This window comes from Branchiostoma lanceolatum, chromosome 4 (genome assembly GCF_035083965.1).
Source record: "Branchiostoma lanceolatum isolate klBraLanc5 chromosome 4, klBraLanc5.hap2, whole genome shotgun sequence".
NCBI classification, from domain to species: domain Eukaryota; kingdom Metazoa; phylum Chordata; class Leptocardii; order Amphioxiformes; family Branchiostomatidae; genus Branchiostoma; species Branchiostoma lanceolatum.
In genome coordinates this window covers 3,454,581-3,471,275 of record NC_089725.1, presented here as the reverse complement: position 1 = coordinate 3,471,275, position 16,695 = coordinate 3,454,581, and the positions used below count along the sequence as shown (strand labels likewise).

The following is a 16,695-nucleotide window of genomic DNA, read 5'->3' as shown; positions in this document are numbered from 1 at the left end:
GTATCATAGGAAAGAAAATCACACACAAGCTTTCCAATGATATATTATAGTACATTGAAATTCTGTATCTGTATCTATATAGCCGGTATAACCGCCATTCGGCGTAACGCACCAGATAAAGAATCAATAGAAATATCATCAACCAAAGTTAAGTTTCCAAACTTTTTTTGCCAACCTTAAGTTTATATTTAGTAGATCTAAATTGTGCCAAAAAAAGTTATATTATAGCAGACTTATTGCCAACCAGCAGGATTTGCATTATGTTGGAGACAAATCCTACATAGGGATAAATAATTGTAACATAAGATTACATGTTGTTACATAAGAGACGTATACATGACTTGTACATGTGGAAAATTTATGGAACAATCTCTTCATTATAGAGTCAACTTAAGTTTGTCTCTCTTTCCAGATTAGTTATGTTGATCTCCCTGGACCAACCGGGAGAAGAGTTGAGAGGAGGCTGTCTATGAACACTCTGCAAGACATGGTGAAAATTATATTTCAACAACTTTACTGCACATCCATGCCCTAGGTCTAATTCCAAATAATAAATGTCTAAATAGGTTTTCCACCAGTCTGGATCACTGTACTCGGTGTGACCTCTAGAAGAAGAAACTTTTAAGTTTTCAGTGGATTGTCGTGGCTCAATAATTCTTGTAATCTCGTCATGCTGTCAGAGATTCCAAGGCAAAGTCTTATGTTTTTTTCTTCTCTTCCTTGTAGGTGATAGTGTGGTGGCCAACTGCAAGTGAAGAGGCATGGCCTTGGTCTCCCATGTCAACAGAGAAGGATAGGGCTAACCTGGTCTTACTCAGTTGTAGCGGGCAAGTCAACTTAAAATTAATTCAGTGGGAATTTGTAATGTTGGGTACAATATATAAAGTCATGAAGTCAGTTGGTACCTCATTGTAAAATGAGGCGCCATCTTCATGCATGCTCATTAAGTTCATGTAAGAGGGTAAAAAGCTATTAGCCTTGAAGAATACTGGGTTATGCCCAGGAAAAGTAGTAGTTATGTTTAGCCATACCTAGTATGGCTCAACATATTGTTTTTACTCAGGTATCTTCTTCTCCTGTCAAATCTTCAAATCTCTGTCATTTTTTCACCAAATAACCTGAAATTTGGTACAAAGGTAGTGTGGGCAAATTCCCCTAAGTTTTTTTTCTTCATTTTTTAGATATTGACCTTGAAAGTGATTTTATTGAGGTTTTTAGGCTATTTTGAGCATTTCTTGGCCTCTTGCGCCCTGGTAATTGAACCGACTGACCTGAAATTCGCTGTAGATGTGCCTTGAACAAATATTTAAAGGACTACATTCCCATTTTTGGCATACATCTCTTCAAAACGATTTATTTTGGGCTTTTTTGACAATATTTGCCACTTCTGTCACTTTCAATACTACATACAGTGTTGGAAGTGACAGCCAATGGGAGCACTGCATTCAAAAATGCGACCACCTGATTGGCCAATTGAGTTAATTAAATTATCTTGCATTTCTGGGTCAGCTGCCCTAGTGTTTATACCAAATGTGGTATGTGACTGCCTAGGACATGTGATTACATGGCTTTGTTCACTCTTTGTTGAACAAAGATACACATCTCCAGTTCCTATGTATTAAACCAAAGTGATGTGAAATTTGGCATGTGTCTTCCTTGGTCATATACACAGGCTCTCATTCAAATGTTTGGCATACAGCCTTTCAAAACGATTTTTGAAATAAACAATTTTTTCGTTTCGTTATTTTCAACCCCAAATATATACTATTGAATCATGCATTCGAACATAGGAGTGTCACCTTTTTTATATTTCACCCATACTATCGCTGAAATATGTTGTTTTTGGTCATTTCCTTCTTCTCCTGTCAAATCTTTAAATATATCATTACGTATACTATGGAAAACTTCATTCTTCCCTGGGGTTTAACTTTTTTAATTCAATTTTGAACTGGGTTGATCATGCGCAAGAGTGTAATTTTTAGCGGATATTTTTCGACCGGTCTAGTTTACATGGAGATGGCACGGAATATCCCATTCTTGCAAGAGGAGGATTCTTTAATTATTTATTTCAATTTTGAGCTGGAGTGATTATGAAAAAGTCCATTTGTTAGCAGAAGTCTATTTGTTTAAGTGGATATGGTTTCGGACTGGTCCATATTGTGTTGAGGTGCTACTGCAAGACTCCATCCCTGTATGGAAAGACTAATTGTTTTTGAACTCAATTTTGGACTGGGGTGATCCATTTTTTTAGTGGAAATATTTTAGAATGGTCCATTGTTATTTTGGGACAGTCCATTTTTGCATGGCGAGGAGTATGGCTAAACATGCTGTACAGTATTTGCTCGCAAATGTTGCCTTTCTAGTTTTAAGCTGCTTTTTTACCTTTTCTACATGTCCTTGACTTGAGGCTTTGGCGTGTTGTTGAAGTTGTTTTTTTCAGACCTCATCCGGGAGATAGTTTTAGGTTGTTTTACCCGTAGGTCTGAACCCAACGCAGCTTAAGTCGGTTTACTTAATTGCATAAGAACTGATCATGGGGCACGGAGTCAATATGAAAATTCATGTATTTCGGTGCCAAAACAAGCCAGCCCCCAGCAATACTTTCTTTTGCTCCAGGGCACTGCTAGCTGATAAGAGGGCAGATTTGCAAGATTCGAGTAGCAAAACAAAATGTGCGAACAGATGATCATGAGGAAACACGGCTGTCAATCGCTAATTTCGGACAGCGAAACTCTGATCGAAAGCTGAACAGGTATTACCATGTAGCCGAATATTGATCAGATACAGATCTGAAAATGGATTTAAATCAGATTTGATAGAAAATTTGATTAAGAATTTGAACAGGGCCTTTGTTTCATTCCATCAGGGTGAAGCTTGAGGTGCTGTGTTACATTCGGACGGAGTGTGAGCCAATCAGTGCTCACTTCAGTCTGAACCAGCCTCACAGGGTCTACACCGTAGAGAAGTCATCAAATGTGGATGGCAAACCCACGGTAGACAGCTGTATATACGAGTGCTCCATGAACAAGGTAAAAGGGCTTCATGCTTCGTAGCTTGGTGTTAATTTATCTTCTAATTCTATGCTAATTGTCACCATGAAAAATGGAGAATATTGTTTTGGGTGTATCTGTGTGTGTTTGTGTGTGTTTGTGTTAAATTTGCCGGATTTTTGAAGTCAGCATAACTCAACAATCTCTGGATAGATAGGTGTTGAAAAGACAAAGGTGATTTTGGGTCCCCTGGTTTGTGACCTTGGTACTGCAGCAGATCTTCCGGTTTTTGTATCTTTTGACCTGGACCTGCTATGGTCTTGATTTTTTTTTGGTGGCAGATAGCTTGTGATGTTAGGAAGAAGTGGTGTAGGTTTGGCCCCCTAGCAGAAATGATATGTGATTAATGCTACAATGTAGATCTTTGACCAACCCTAGTCCTTATCAGTAATTGATACGATCTTGTGACCACATTATTTACACTCTATGTCATCCACAGATCCAGAGAGTTGCAGTTACCACGATCCCCCTAAAGAGTCCAATTGTGGGACAAGGAAGAAACCCGGCAGAAGACAAGTTAGTACTGTCGTGTGAGGACAGGTCCCTTGTGTTGTATGACGACCACAGGAGAGTGACAGAGTGCACTCAGGCCTTGTTTCCCGCACCATTTTTATCCTGGCACCCTTCTGGCTGTGTCTTTGCTATATCCAACCACAGAGGAGAAATACAGGTGTGTGCTTTTTGCCATTTAATATATGCAGATGTTGTTCCATTTGGGCTTGTTTTGTTCCAGAGATTTAGACAAAGTTCAAAATGTGCAATCAATCATATACATGTTTCCGTTAATGATGCAACAGCCAGAATTTCAAACAACTGATACTATCATAATGTGTTCGAGATTGTGGAGAAGGGCATACTTTACTTAAGTTTTTCAATTGTATGTTTTGATCCAGCAAATTTTGTCTCCATTCGTAGTGTGAGATTAGTTTTGACTGAGATTAGTTTTGTAGTTTTCTTGGTTTCTTCTAGATTTTAGACATGGCTTTGGGAACTATCAACATCCAGTTGTTGGCAGAGGAGCCTTGTTCACAGCTAACCTTGAATACCACCAGATACTTCAGGTAATCCAGATCTCTCAACTTTCAGTAATAAATCCTTAAATTTTGCAATATGGGCTGTTTCCAGAGTTCTAGCTAGCTTAATTTTTAACAGTTACTCATTAGACAAGCAACTCGAAATAATTTTGAAACAGACGTTTAAAACAGCATTCGCTGTCTTTCATCAGTGAGCATCGTCAGCGGATGCTGTCTGAAAAGTCTGACTGTTTCAAAATCAAAATCCAATTGCTAGTCAGAGTAACTGTTTTTTGGAGTGTCTTGTTATTGTTTAATTTTTCACAGATTATTGATTGATGACAACAACTCATGTGCGTATGTGCTGTACGTTCTATGTACCTGCTGGTAGAAATTAGCACAATTGTTAATTGCTTTCCAGAAATGCTGCCCAGTTAGGAAGACTCCAGTGGACTCCAGCCACTGCCATGAGCTCGTCGATGGACTGGACAGGTGACTGCTATGACTCAGTACTTCTGGTGTTTGACAAGTAAGTGACGACTATCTCAAATGACCTTAATGTACACAGTTTGCACTTGCATCAAGACATTTGAGTGCTGATTACTAATTAAGGTTTTTTTATCACAGAGAAACTCGACAATTGTCATGCATACTTTTCTCATGTAGCAAATTATTTATGGAAGTTCAACAAACTACAGGAAATTGCAACCTTCACATGCCTTTTTCATTCTGTCTTTACCATTTGGTATGAAATTGTAATTGTCCCAGTGAAAGTAGCTCTGAATCATGTGAATGCTTTATGGCATCTTGCAGGGGACCGTTGGCCCTGTTAAGATTTCACCTTGGGGTCTTCAGTAGAGGAAGACTTGGTGCGCAGGAGCTGATTGCAGAGTTTTTGAAATGTAGACAAGTTAATCAGGTATGTCTGACTTCTTGAATCCTGAAGAGGAATGTAGCTAATGTAAAAATGATAAAATATGCAATGTTCTTTGTTTTTGCGTTGACATATGGTTAAAATATCATTAAAATCCAATACAGTAACTGTACTGATGAACTATCATTTCAATGTCTGACTTCTCAGATACATTGTAAAGTACATTCATTTGCACAATGTAATATCTAAATTACAGGGTATCAACCTTCTTAATGCCTTGAACTGGAACACTGCTGGGGACACATGTCTCACCTGCCTCAACATGGTCTTCCACCATCTCATGAAGCAGAAACTCAACACAGAGAGAGAAGGTATGTATTACTGTCACAAATGATCAACGAAAGGATAAAGATTCTTTCATTTCTCATTAATTCACTCATAGCACAAAATTTCTTTAGAAGAAAATGCACCCCCTGCCATTGTAATTGTCCAAATCCTGCCCAAAGTACAAGATGGTGTCAGAGGTGGCATTTGAATGGCCAATAAATAATTGTAACATTTTTATGATTACATGTATGTTCAGCCCAGTTGGAGATGTGCCTAGGAAGTTTCTATGCCCCCACGCGTCCTCTCTCTGAAGTGACTGTCCTCGAGTACAGAGACCCCATCAGTAGACTAGCACGGCGGTTTTTCCACCATCTTCTCAGGTACGGTCACTTCCATCAATTTTGATGTTCAAGAACTATACCGAAATTGCCATTCGACCTTGGAATTTTCCAATGGGACTGTCTTCATAACTTTAACTTTATTGCACAACAATTGCACAAGGTACAAAGTATGGCATCTACTGGTAGTTACCCACAGTTCTATAAGGCTAGTCTACCTGATACAAGAGTGTATAGTATGGTATCATGAGCTTTTCATATACACGCACGTAGTTGTGAAATGTGAAAGACAAGTTCTTATGATATTAAACTCAATTCAAAAAGTTCAGAAACTTAATTTCTGTCCATACCTTATCAGTTTCATATGTTGTACATCATTGGAAAGCTTAATATGTATTTCCGGAAAGATATCCATTTGTTATGTTATGCCATCACACTTTAAATGGGTAGAACACCAGAGCTACATGTATTTAGGTGGGATGGTTCTGCTTCTTATCATCTAAGCAGTATTATCTAATATATCATTGAGCTTGTTTGGCTTTCTTTGAAATGTAAATTATCATTATTTGTTCTGATCATGCTTTTGGACATGAAGCACAATATACATGTATGATTTATCTTGTGGTTAGTCTGTCCCAAAAATGCTGAGATCTCCCTGCCAATGCCAGACACAGTGTTTTTGAGGGAAATTTCAGAACATCTGTTTTGCAACCCACTTGCCTAAGCAGCCTTGGTGGTCTACTCATGAATGTACCATTGAGTCTTTTTGTGCATGACTTTTGTAACAGGTATCAGAGGTTTGAAAAGGCATTTCTTCTTGCTGTTGATATTGGAGCAAGAGACCTTTTCATGGTAAGAATGCTTGCATTGATAATCATACTTTCATTGTATTGTTCTGTTGTAGCTGCAGCTGCAGAAAGATTCTCAAAATCTAAACAATAAGAAGAATGTTTCAGAATCTTTATATATAGCCAGTATGATTGCCCTTCGGTGTAACTCGCCAGCTTCCCAGGCACGTGGCACTTCAACTGCCAGTTTTATTACACTAAATGACCTACATGTATTCATACCTATAAACTTTTGCACTTCTAACTGTGTTGTTTAATGCTATATAATGAGGATGCTCCTACAGTACTAATACTATAATGGCAACGAGTTCCACTGAACAATGAGTTCCTATTCTCCAAGCAGAGGTTTTGGTCGAGTGGGGAAGTAGTGGCCCGGGTTTTTTACGTCTGCCGTAAAAAAAAACGGCCACTACTACCCCACTCGACCAAAACCTCTGCTTGGAGAATATGAGTTCCAACTTGAAGCTGCTTTTCACAATACATTTTTTCCCTTCAAATGTGCTGTAGGATATTCACTATTTGGCTCTAGACAGTGGAGAAACTGCTCTGGCAGAGGTAGCCAGGAAGAAAGCTGAGGAGATAGAATTGGAGTCAGTCACGACAGGTCAGAATATTGATCTTTTGAAATCTCCATATTTTTACAATATAATTACTTTTGTTGCTATCTTTTGCATTAAATATCTTGTTGACTTAGTTTTTGTCTAAAACACTTGACTACAATCAGTAACTGAAAGAAATAAATTGCAACATCACTATCATAATCGCAAATATTTTCATTACCTTTGCCAAGATGTCTTTAAGTTAGTATGTTAGTATGTGCCATCCAGGCATTCTTGGTTATCGTGTTCACAGAAGGAAGGACTTGCAAATGAACGCTGTCCAAAACATCACCTTCTTGGCGACAGAGATAATAAAAAGTTCTGTTCTTCTCACAGATCAGTCTAATGAAGGCTTTGAGGAGAGTGACATTAATGAAGAGTTTAGCGAAGACCAACTGGATAGCTTGCAGAATGGTCATGGAGCAGAGGTGGGGGACGAGGTATTTCGACTTTCAGACCTTCATTACCTTAACTAAAGCCTCACCAATTTATACTCTTGCTTCTCTGACAATTGAAAAGTTAACAAGAGTTCAAGATGAAAACAGGGCTGGGAGGAAAACTTGAATCTGTCAAATAAAAGCTACCCTAGGTTAATAAAACATCATTACTCCACACGCAAAAAGCAGAAGAACATTCTTGGGTACGCATAAACAACTTATACCAGATTTACATTCCCAAACTCATTCATTATACATGTTGTATTATGATGAAATCCTATCATATATCAAATGTAATGACAAAAAACGTAGTTCTACAAAATATGGCTGCATCTTAAAGTAAGGCAGATGCATACCTTGACTGATGTAGAATATAATATTTTGTTCCAGGGACGAAGGTACTTATCCCCTGCACAGAGAAGAATGCAGAAACACAAAGACAGGCCAGAAGAGCAGGATACCATCAGCCAGGCGTAAGAGTCAGATACACTCACTATCATACCACAATACTGTGGCTGAGACATCTAGATGTGAGAAACGGTGCAGAAAGTTGTCAGGAATTACAATATTGTAGCAAACACCAACATGTGCACACCAAAAATTCAAAGTGGAACTCCTTGAAGAAATAATGTTTTTTGGTGTAGCCTATCAAAATGTTTTATCATTTACATTGTAGCATTGTTAGCCTCTACCAGGCTCCGCGGATCGCTGGGAAAATAGTAGAAATCGGCCAAAACCTCGCCTATTGAGCTTCCCTCTATATCGGAGTACCCTTGGCATACTATTCACTCTATTTGGCCGATTTCTACTATTTTCCCAGCGATCCGCGGAGCCTGGTAGAGGCTATAGCATTGTATGATGAAACTCAAATTCTTGCATCTAGATGTGATTACAACCTTGATAAGTTTTAAAGTCACATCATCATTGTTTTTCTCTCCAGCACAATCTTGGCATATGGTTTAGACAATGCTACAATGTTACCTTTGAGTTTGATGCATTTCTATTTGCTATTTCAATGACTGACTAGGACATGTCATTGGACCCACAAAAGTGTATGTCATTGATGTGATTGTCAATATTCATGTTCAAACATGTTGGATGTGCATTCATTTGAATTTGGTATGCATGTATTAATTTGCATGTGGTGCACTCATGATCAAAGTATATTTGATTCTCAGAACTCAATTTTTGTGATTAGCAGAAGTCTGATACACGTGCAACTTCTGAAAGTCATGTGTTTGTACTTGTTACCTTCGCCGAGAAGGTTATGCAGAGGGTAGCGTTTGTGTGTTTGTGTGTAACAAACAGCATAACTCGAGAAGGCTTGGATGGATTGTCTTGATATTTGGTAGGTGGGTTGGTCTTGAAGAGACTTAGAAATGATTAGATTTTGGGTCCCCTAGCGGATTGTTACGGTACTGCAGCAGAACTTCCTGTTTGGATATCTCGTGTTCTGGACATGCTATGGTGCTGATTTTTGAGTGGTAGATAGCTCTTTGAACAGTGATTAAGTCGTCTAGGTTTTGGCCCCCTAGCGGCTTTTTTGGAACTGCAGGAGCAGGTTTTGCTTCAGACTTTGAAATGGAATAACTCAAGAAGGGCCTGATGGATGGTCATGATTTTTGGTAAGTAGATAGCTTGAGTGATGATGTACATGATTAGATACTTATTATGCAAATAAGTATCTAATTTGCATAATACATGAGGAAAGTTTGTACATTGGTCAAATTCCATAATTGGACTCTCAAACTTGTGACATATGTAACTGAGGAGGAGAGAAATATTTTTAGATATCAACTATGCAAATGAAGACCTCGTTTGCAAAATTAATGAGAAAATACTATAACTCAAGATGGGCTCAACGGATGGTCTTGATTTTTGGTATGTAGATAGCTTACGTGATGCTTTGTATGATTAGATATAATTATACAAATCAGATTTTCTAATTTGCATAACTAATGAGACAATTTAAAGAGCCCGCTGTGTTCCATGATATGACTATCCAAATATGTGACATTTGTAACTGAGGAAGAGAGGAATGCTTATAGATAGAAAATATGCAATTGTAGGCGTAATTTGCATAATTAATGAGAAACTATTATAATTACATACTGGTAAATGATATGGCAATTTCATACTTGTGGCATTTGTAAGTTATGTGAATGTGAACATCGTTGAATCAAATTATGCTAATAAGGACCTCATTTGCATAATTGATGATAAATGTTAACATAACCTTCTTTGATAAGCTCATACTTTGGACAACTTCTGTTATTTGGCTGAAGACGATCAACTGGTATGATTTATGATTGATGAGAAACACTTCTAAATACGTCAGTCATAAAGGTTTAAATCATTTGGCGAAGGTATGAGGTCGTGGAACTCTAGTTTATTTTTTGTTCATTTGTGCTGTCCATGTTTAGGACTGATATAAGTGACTACCCCTACCCTGAGGAGGAGGGAGGATTACCACCTGAGATGTACACAGCAGCACTTTTAGAAGATCCGACGTCATGGCCTCAGGAAAACATGGCAGAAGGTACATGTATTAGGGTCAAAGCTTTTCAAATTGTTTCAGATCTATATCATATTAGAACGTTCACTGCATAGATGCATGTACCTTGAAAGTTAAAATGCTACAAATACACATGATGAAAGGAAAAGAATTCATTTAATTCCATTCAATATGGACAGAGTGCATACTGTACTTTTTGGGTTCTTGATAAATCTTTATTTTATTATTATGGTACACATAACAGCCAGACCTGCATGGAACTGGTCAGGAACTGAATCGATGGAATGATATTTTTGCCATGTAGAAGAAAAACAGTAGCAGCTGTGATATTGAGCTTCAAATTGATTTATTTTGCACAATTTATTATACGTCTAGTAATCATAAGTTTGCTTCCTTGTTTTTTTCCACAGGAGGTTCAGATGAAGAGGAAGATGATGTTGACAAGACAGCCAGCACTCTTAAAGTCATCCATTTTGGACTCGTCTGAAGTTTTCGTCAATGCAGAAAATTTTCACTGCTCTCTTTCTCTCAAATTGATTGAGCTTGGTAAGCCTTTTCGGTGTAAAGTGAAGATGCAAAAATGCAATCTAAGAACGCCGAGGCTATTGGCAGGGTAAATATATGTATTAAGTACCAATAATGGCTATAAGATGCAAGGTAAATGACATATAATTACACTACATCATTTGCTTTGTTTAAGATATTACCTACTTAGTCAGATACAATGTTAAAGGTGTCCTAAGCGATTTCAGGGGGTAAAACTTAAAATATTCTGGGGAAAGCAATTCTGGTGAAATTGAAATTAACTTCCCCATATTAGCACATTTGCATCATTATTTCATACTTTGTGTGTTTAAAAAGAGCAACCCGCCCAGCATGATGATGTTGAAAAAGAGCACAGAAACAAGCCGCAAAAGGAGTGTTTTATTTATTGGTAACACCCAAAAATCAGCCCAGAATCCAGCCGTAACCGTTTTCTGTTGACAATTTTCGGTAACTTCCGGCCGCGTGACGTCACAATGCCCGAGCAGATTGAGTCATGACCATGTCATTATTTCTCCGGAAGCGTTCGGGACTTATCGGTCAGAATCGCGCATGTTCGGAAGATTTGAAATGTTGGTTGGCCTCCAAGTGCTCAGATTTTCAATGAGTTCCGACCACACAACGACATCGCATTTTTGCTCCATGATGGTCGATATGCAAAGGGTTAGTGTTATATAAACTTACTATGGATAGAAATCACTAAAGAATTAATTTTGAAAATACGACTTTCAACGCCCTAATATGGGGCTTAGGTTGCCTTTAAAATAGCTTCCGAATTTATTTTTCTGACCACAAACAAACTACAGTCAAACCTGTCTATAGCGGTCACTCAAGGGACTAGCCAAAACTGGCCGCTAAGGACAGGTGGCCGCTATGGAGAAAATGTTGATTAATTGACCACGAGTGACACATGTTTTCAGTACCCACTGAGATACATTTTTTTTTATTCACCGTACAGTACACATGTAAACATTAACATAGGTAAGGCACATTTTAGAAATTCGCTTGTTGTTCTTTTACTTCTATTATGGGCTTGAAAAAAGAATTATTGTAACGGGGGGCGCCCGAACATCGCACGCGCCCTAACATCGCATGGATTTTTTTACTGATCTTATTTTGCATAAGTACGCCGTGTTTGTGTCCAATGACTAAGCTGATAAGGAAGGTAAATAACCCAAGTTCATGCACATAATTGTCATTTACATTCAAAACATATGTGTACATATTCATTTCTTGTTTTGTCGAAAAGTAGTATTTTGACAATAATGATGGTAGCGCTAAGTAGAGGGTCACTGCGTAGCTAGACGGCCCGGCGCCTAAATATACGACCTGTGCCAAGCAGATACATAAGTCACACAGCTATCATACACATAAGAAAAATAACTTCATAAAACACTACAAATTTGGGTCTTTAAGTGTTTGTTGAGAAGAAAACCGACCAAAGAAAAACAACGTCAACATTGCTGTCGTCTGACGACGTTGTTTTCCCGCCATTTTTTGGGGCCGCGATGGTAGAGGAACGATTCAACGCACAGTTTTGTTACGCTCTAACATGTGATTGGTACCGTCTATGAAAAGGAAACTGAATACAGAGATGGCGAATATATTTCCCAATAAGTAGACGGAGTATTGTTGATGTAAGCGGTGTCGTTTTTTCGTAATGATTTCGTAAGTCGGGCCTCATTCAATACGTACGTCGGGCCGCGTAGTAGCTTATTCCCCGTGGAAACATGAGCTGGGATGCGCTAGATATAGCCCTTCTCACGTGACGTGAGAAGTGCACACAGTCAAAATTTTCCGGTCAAAAGAAAGCTAGAATATAGCAGACTTCAAGCCTTATTTACATTTCCCTAACTTTATCACCAACTTCCGAAGAGAGCAAAATTACCAAAGCGTACTAAGTTAGGCACACTATCTGGCGTAGCACTAAATCAGAAGGTACATTCGTGAAAACGTCTCACAGTGTCTTCCGCATGTAACGCGGAGCATGAAGGGCCCATGAACAGTATAAATACATTTCTTGTCCAAGTATGGTCTTAAGATGAATGTGTTCAAAATTCATTCATTAAAACATGACCATTCTCTGGCAACCAGCAATGGAGCGCCGTGAGTTCCAGCGCGTAAAAAAACGTCCGATGGTTGGGCACCCCCCGTTATCTGCCAACTCAAAGATCCATGGCTTGCTCGAGCTTCATGTCTGAACAGACCAGCATTGCCATACTCTACTCTTGATCATTCGCGACTGCTTCGCTGCAGGGACACGCGTCACCAACGAGTTTTAATCATATGAAACTAAGTCCTTCGCAGCAAAATGCCACCTAGTTAGTTAAGAACAAAATATATGTTGCTCAGTTGCCACTTACTGTTAGTTTTCGACCGTTTTCAAACATAAAATCGTGGCGATAATTTTCCTTGTTGTTGTTTGCTTGTCATGATCGGCTTCTACCATTATGCTAATAGGGTAATGAGAGGAAGGTCGCTCTTTTGAGGGCTTTTTTGTCTTTTAAAAACATTGCAACAGCCCAAATTTTACATCATAGTAATGTTATCCATATTTAGTTTAAGCCTTTTGGTTAAGTAATTATCCTCAGTGATAGTTTGCAGCAAAATAAATTTAACACACTATACCTCCGCAACAGTGGTGCCTTCCGATGACCTTTATGCTGCTCCGCCATTGTGAAAATCGTGTTTGGGCACATTTCGGATGAATTCCCGGGGAAAACGGAAATATTGGGCCGACATTGAAACAATTCGCGAACTTAGCGCATCAGATACATGTGCGGGTTGTATTTTCCAAAAACTACCGTAATTTTTGCCAAGTCCAAAGGCACAGAAATAGTCAAATATGCTACGATGTACAAACGCAAGCCACGGTGAAGAAATACTTCAATTCGCGTCAAACCATGGATAATCTAACAAAGATAAAACATTCTTGTTTTCTTTATCATTATCATTATCATCCTGTCAAGTTGAGTTCACATAAACTTGATAACTGCATTAAAAAATGAAGATTTTGAACCCGGCGTGTGGTGGCGATGCGGCTTCCAGCGGCGCACATTGCCCGTTATCGGCAGTGTTACTGTACTCGCGGGACCGAAAATCGTCTGGCCGCGACCGCGTTGGACAGGTGGCCGCTATAGCCTAATTCTTAATGCTTATGTCAATGGGAAAAATCCAAGGGACCGACAAAAAGTGACCACTATGGGCAGGTGGCCGCTATGCAAAGGTGACCGCTACTGGCAAGTCTACGAAAACCACGCCTTCCGCACTGGTATTCCAGTGCTGAATCAACGGACGAATCGGCCTCAGCACTGGTTTTCCAGTGCTGACGAAAGTTCAGCACTGGTTTTCCAGTGCTGAAGAAAGTTCAGCACTCGTTTTCCAGTGCTGAAGAATGTTCAGCACTCGTTTTCCAGTGCTGAATCGCTGTATTCCAGTGCTGAGTTTCTTTCAGCACTCGTTTTCCAGTGCTGAAACTTTTCTCAGCACTCGTTTTTCCAGTGCTGAATGGAATTCGGCACTCGGTTACCAGTGCTGAATGGAGTTCGGCACTCGGTTACCAGTGCTGAATGCGCGACAGAGCGGCGGTGCCAGGTCACGGGTCATGTCAAAGGTCATTCAGCACTGGTTAGCCAGTGCTGAAACCGCTGTCAGCACTGGAACCGAGTGCTGATGTACAAAAACCACGCCTTCAACACTGGATTTACCAGTGCTCGGGGACAATTCAGCACTGGAAAACGAGTGCTGAAAAATCCCCAGCACTGGAAAACGAGTGCTGAAAAAAACCTAGCACTGGAAAACGAGTGCTAAAAAAAACTCAGCACTAGAAAACGAGTGCTGAAGTGTTTTCAGCACTGGAACGTTTTTTTTTACCAGTGCTGAGAGAAGAATAGTCGTAAAAAGTGCCGCATGGTCACTTGAACTTACGTACTTTGTGATTCATTTAGAATAAACAATGACCAACTTTATTCCGACACAATTTTGTCATTTTGTTCATTGTGTATAATAGATATAACGTTAGGTATGAGGGATGTGTTACAAATAAAGAACTTTATTTCTTTCTTTCTGGTCTGACATGCGTTCACCAGTTTATTTATGATTTTGTACACGATGCGTTGTGTAGACATAGTTGTATTCAACTTGTACTACTGTAAAGCTCATGATATTCATATGTAAGTAGTTTCAATCAAGTATTTTTTTCGTTTCTTGCAGCCTTTGATAGTCCAACTCTTACCAATCACACAGCCTCCTACATTTATACAATTACCAATAAGCGAGAGGAATTCGAAAATACTAGAGCATGCTAGATGTTTATGTACAGTAATACTCGTGAATATGTATATATTTGTTAACATGTGACCTGTGCTTAGCCCAGTGGGGCAAACATGTACAATAAAGGTCTTCATTCGTAAAATGACTAGTAACAATGCGTGTAATTCTGTTTCAGGCTTGTTTCCATGCGTTCTGTTTAAGGCTTGTTTTGTTGCCATATTTAACGTGCACGGTAATCATGCCAAATAAAGTGTTTTGAAAATAGTATTGGTTCGTTTGCTAATCAGTATTTTGAAATTCAACATTTTGAAATTCAATAGGGAAGTAAACTTTGTAATTTCAGGTAGGCAAATGAGTTCCCGGGTGTCTTGTAACTTGTCCGCAAACAATGGTATCTTCCACTGACGTTGCAGTTACCTTTTAACCTCTGGCCCACCGGAAAATATTACTCAAAAGTCGGTCGCGTCGATGATTTATAGTCAGAGCACTTTACCCCGGTAATATAGAAATTGAAATCTGTCATAGATATACGCTATGGATAAATTTCAGTGAATAGTCCGGAAAAATACTACGTTTTAAAATCGCAAGTAAGTCACCGCCGTAACGTATCTGAGTAGTTTTCCAGTGCGAAATATTTGTCAGCACTCGGTTTCCAGTGCTGACAACGAGTTCTCCAGTGCTGAACTCCACTCAGCACTGGTTTTCCAGTGCTGAACTAAACTCAGCACTGGTTTTCCAGTGCTGAACTAAACTCAGCACTGGTTTTCCAGTGCTGAACTAAACTCAGCACTGGTTTTCCAGTGCTGAAGCCACTTTCAGCACTGGAACCGAGTGCTGAAAAAGGAGAGCGTGGTTTTCGTAGTTTTGCACCGCTAATACAGGTTTGACTGTATATGTAGCAGCTATTACAGAACAGGATGGACACACTGCATGCATGCAAGTAGATTTCCAACTCTGTGCATCATGCCCTTCAACCATCATGAGTATGAACTGATAGAAATAACAATGTTGTTGATGTAACATAATCATACATTAAGCTGTCCAGACAAATGTGTGCTTCTTGGAGGTATCCTCTGAATATATCTTTAATCTAGTGAAAGCTAACTTTTCTTATTTTGTTTTACCAGTATTTTATGCAGTATTATAAACCTTTCTTGTTTTGTTTTACCACTGCAACTGTATTTCATGCAGTATTATAAACCATATAATATATAAAATGTGTAAGCAATGATACAGAGTTGATTAGGATATATTGTGTTTGTAATCTTTCAGGTCTTGATTTTTTCCATTGCACATGTACAATATCATACAAGTGATATGAGTGAAATATATGATGATATACTTATCAGCATATAAAATTATGTACAATGAACATATAAAGTACTGGTAACTGTTGTAAAAATAGTATCTTGATAAAGTCTTCATGTCCATTTGTACATGTACATCACTCACCACTGTTTGTAAAAAGTTGACAAGAATAATCTGATTCAGAAAACATGGATTTTTATACTCAGCTGACTATGACATAAGTATTGTCCACAATATTGGATGAACTGCAAGTTGCAAGGTAAATTTGAATTTGTATAGTTTAATTACAGTCATGTAACTTATGACATCATACACATTAGGGGTGGGTACCAGTATCATGTACTTGTATTTCTTGCTGGACTGGTAAAAAGATGGTCCGGAAAAAATCGTCGGACCAGTGTTGGACCTATTAGAAAATGAACACCAATAATGGTTGTGCTGAATTAAGTGTTATTGCGTAGCACAACGGTTCATGCCGCAAAATGTACAACCTGTACCAAGCAGTGACACATTGTCATATACATGAGGACTAAAGCTTTACAAAACACTAAAAAATTGGGTCTCTGAGTAT

The 16,695-nt window shown here is 38.8% G+C and overlaps 1 protein-coding gene across 5 annotated transcripts in view; it reads left to right on the top strand.

Annotated features, from left to right (window-relative positions):
* The window catches only part of LOC136432251 (WD repeat-containing and planar cell polarity effector protein fritz homolog), a 36,032-nt gene extending 23,082 nt beyond the window's left edge, over positions 1–12,950 (top strand). For 4 of the 5 annotated variants that reach the window (XM_066423339.1, XM_066423344.1, XM_066423341.1 and 1 more), the window contains 15 exons: positions 413–490; positions 727–827; positions 2,867–3,029; positions 3,490–3,720; positions 4,020–4,111; positions 4,485–4,592; positions 4,877–4,982; positions 5,194–5,308; positions 5,521–5,644; positions 6,391–6,454; positions 6,958–7,054; positions 7,386–7,489; positions 7,877–7,959; positions 9,910–10,025; positions 10,412–12,950. In XM_066423339.1, the coding sequence (XP_066279436.1) occupies positions 413–490; positions 727–827; positions 2,867–3,029; positions 3,490–3,720; positions 4,020–4,111; positions 4,485–4,592; positions 4,877–4,982; positions 5,194–5,308; positions 5,521–5,644; positions 6,391–6,454; positions 6,958–7,054; positions 7,386–7,489; positions 7,877–7,959; positions 9,910–10,025; positions 10,412–10,488 (1,659 nt within the window). In that variant the 3' untranslated portion in view covers positions 10,489–12,950. The remainder of the gene's footprint in view (positions 1–412; positions 491–726; positions 828–2,866; positions 3,030–3,489; positions 3,721–4,019; positions 4,112–4,484; positions 4,593–4,876; positions 4,983–5,193; positions 5,309–5,520; positions 5,645–6,390; positions 6,455–6,957; positions 7,055–7,385; positions 7,490–7,876; positions 7,960–9,909; positions 10,026–10,411) is intronic. The other variant, XM_066423340.1, reaches the window with a different exon arrangement.
* Positions 12,951–16,695: the final 3,745 nt, after the last annotated feature.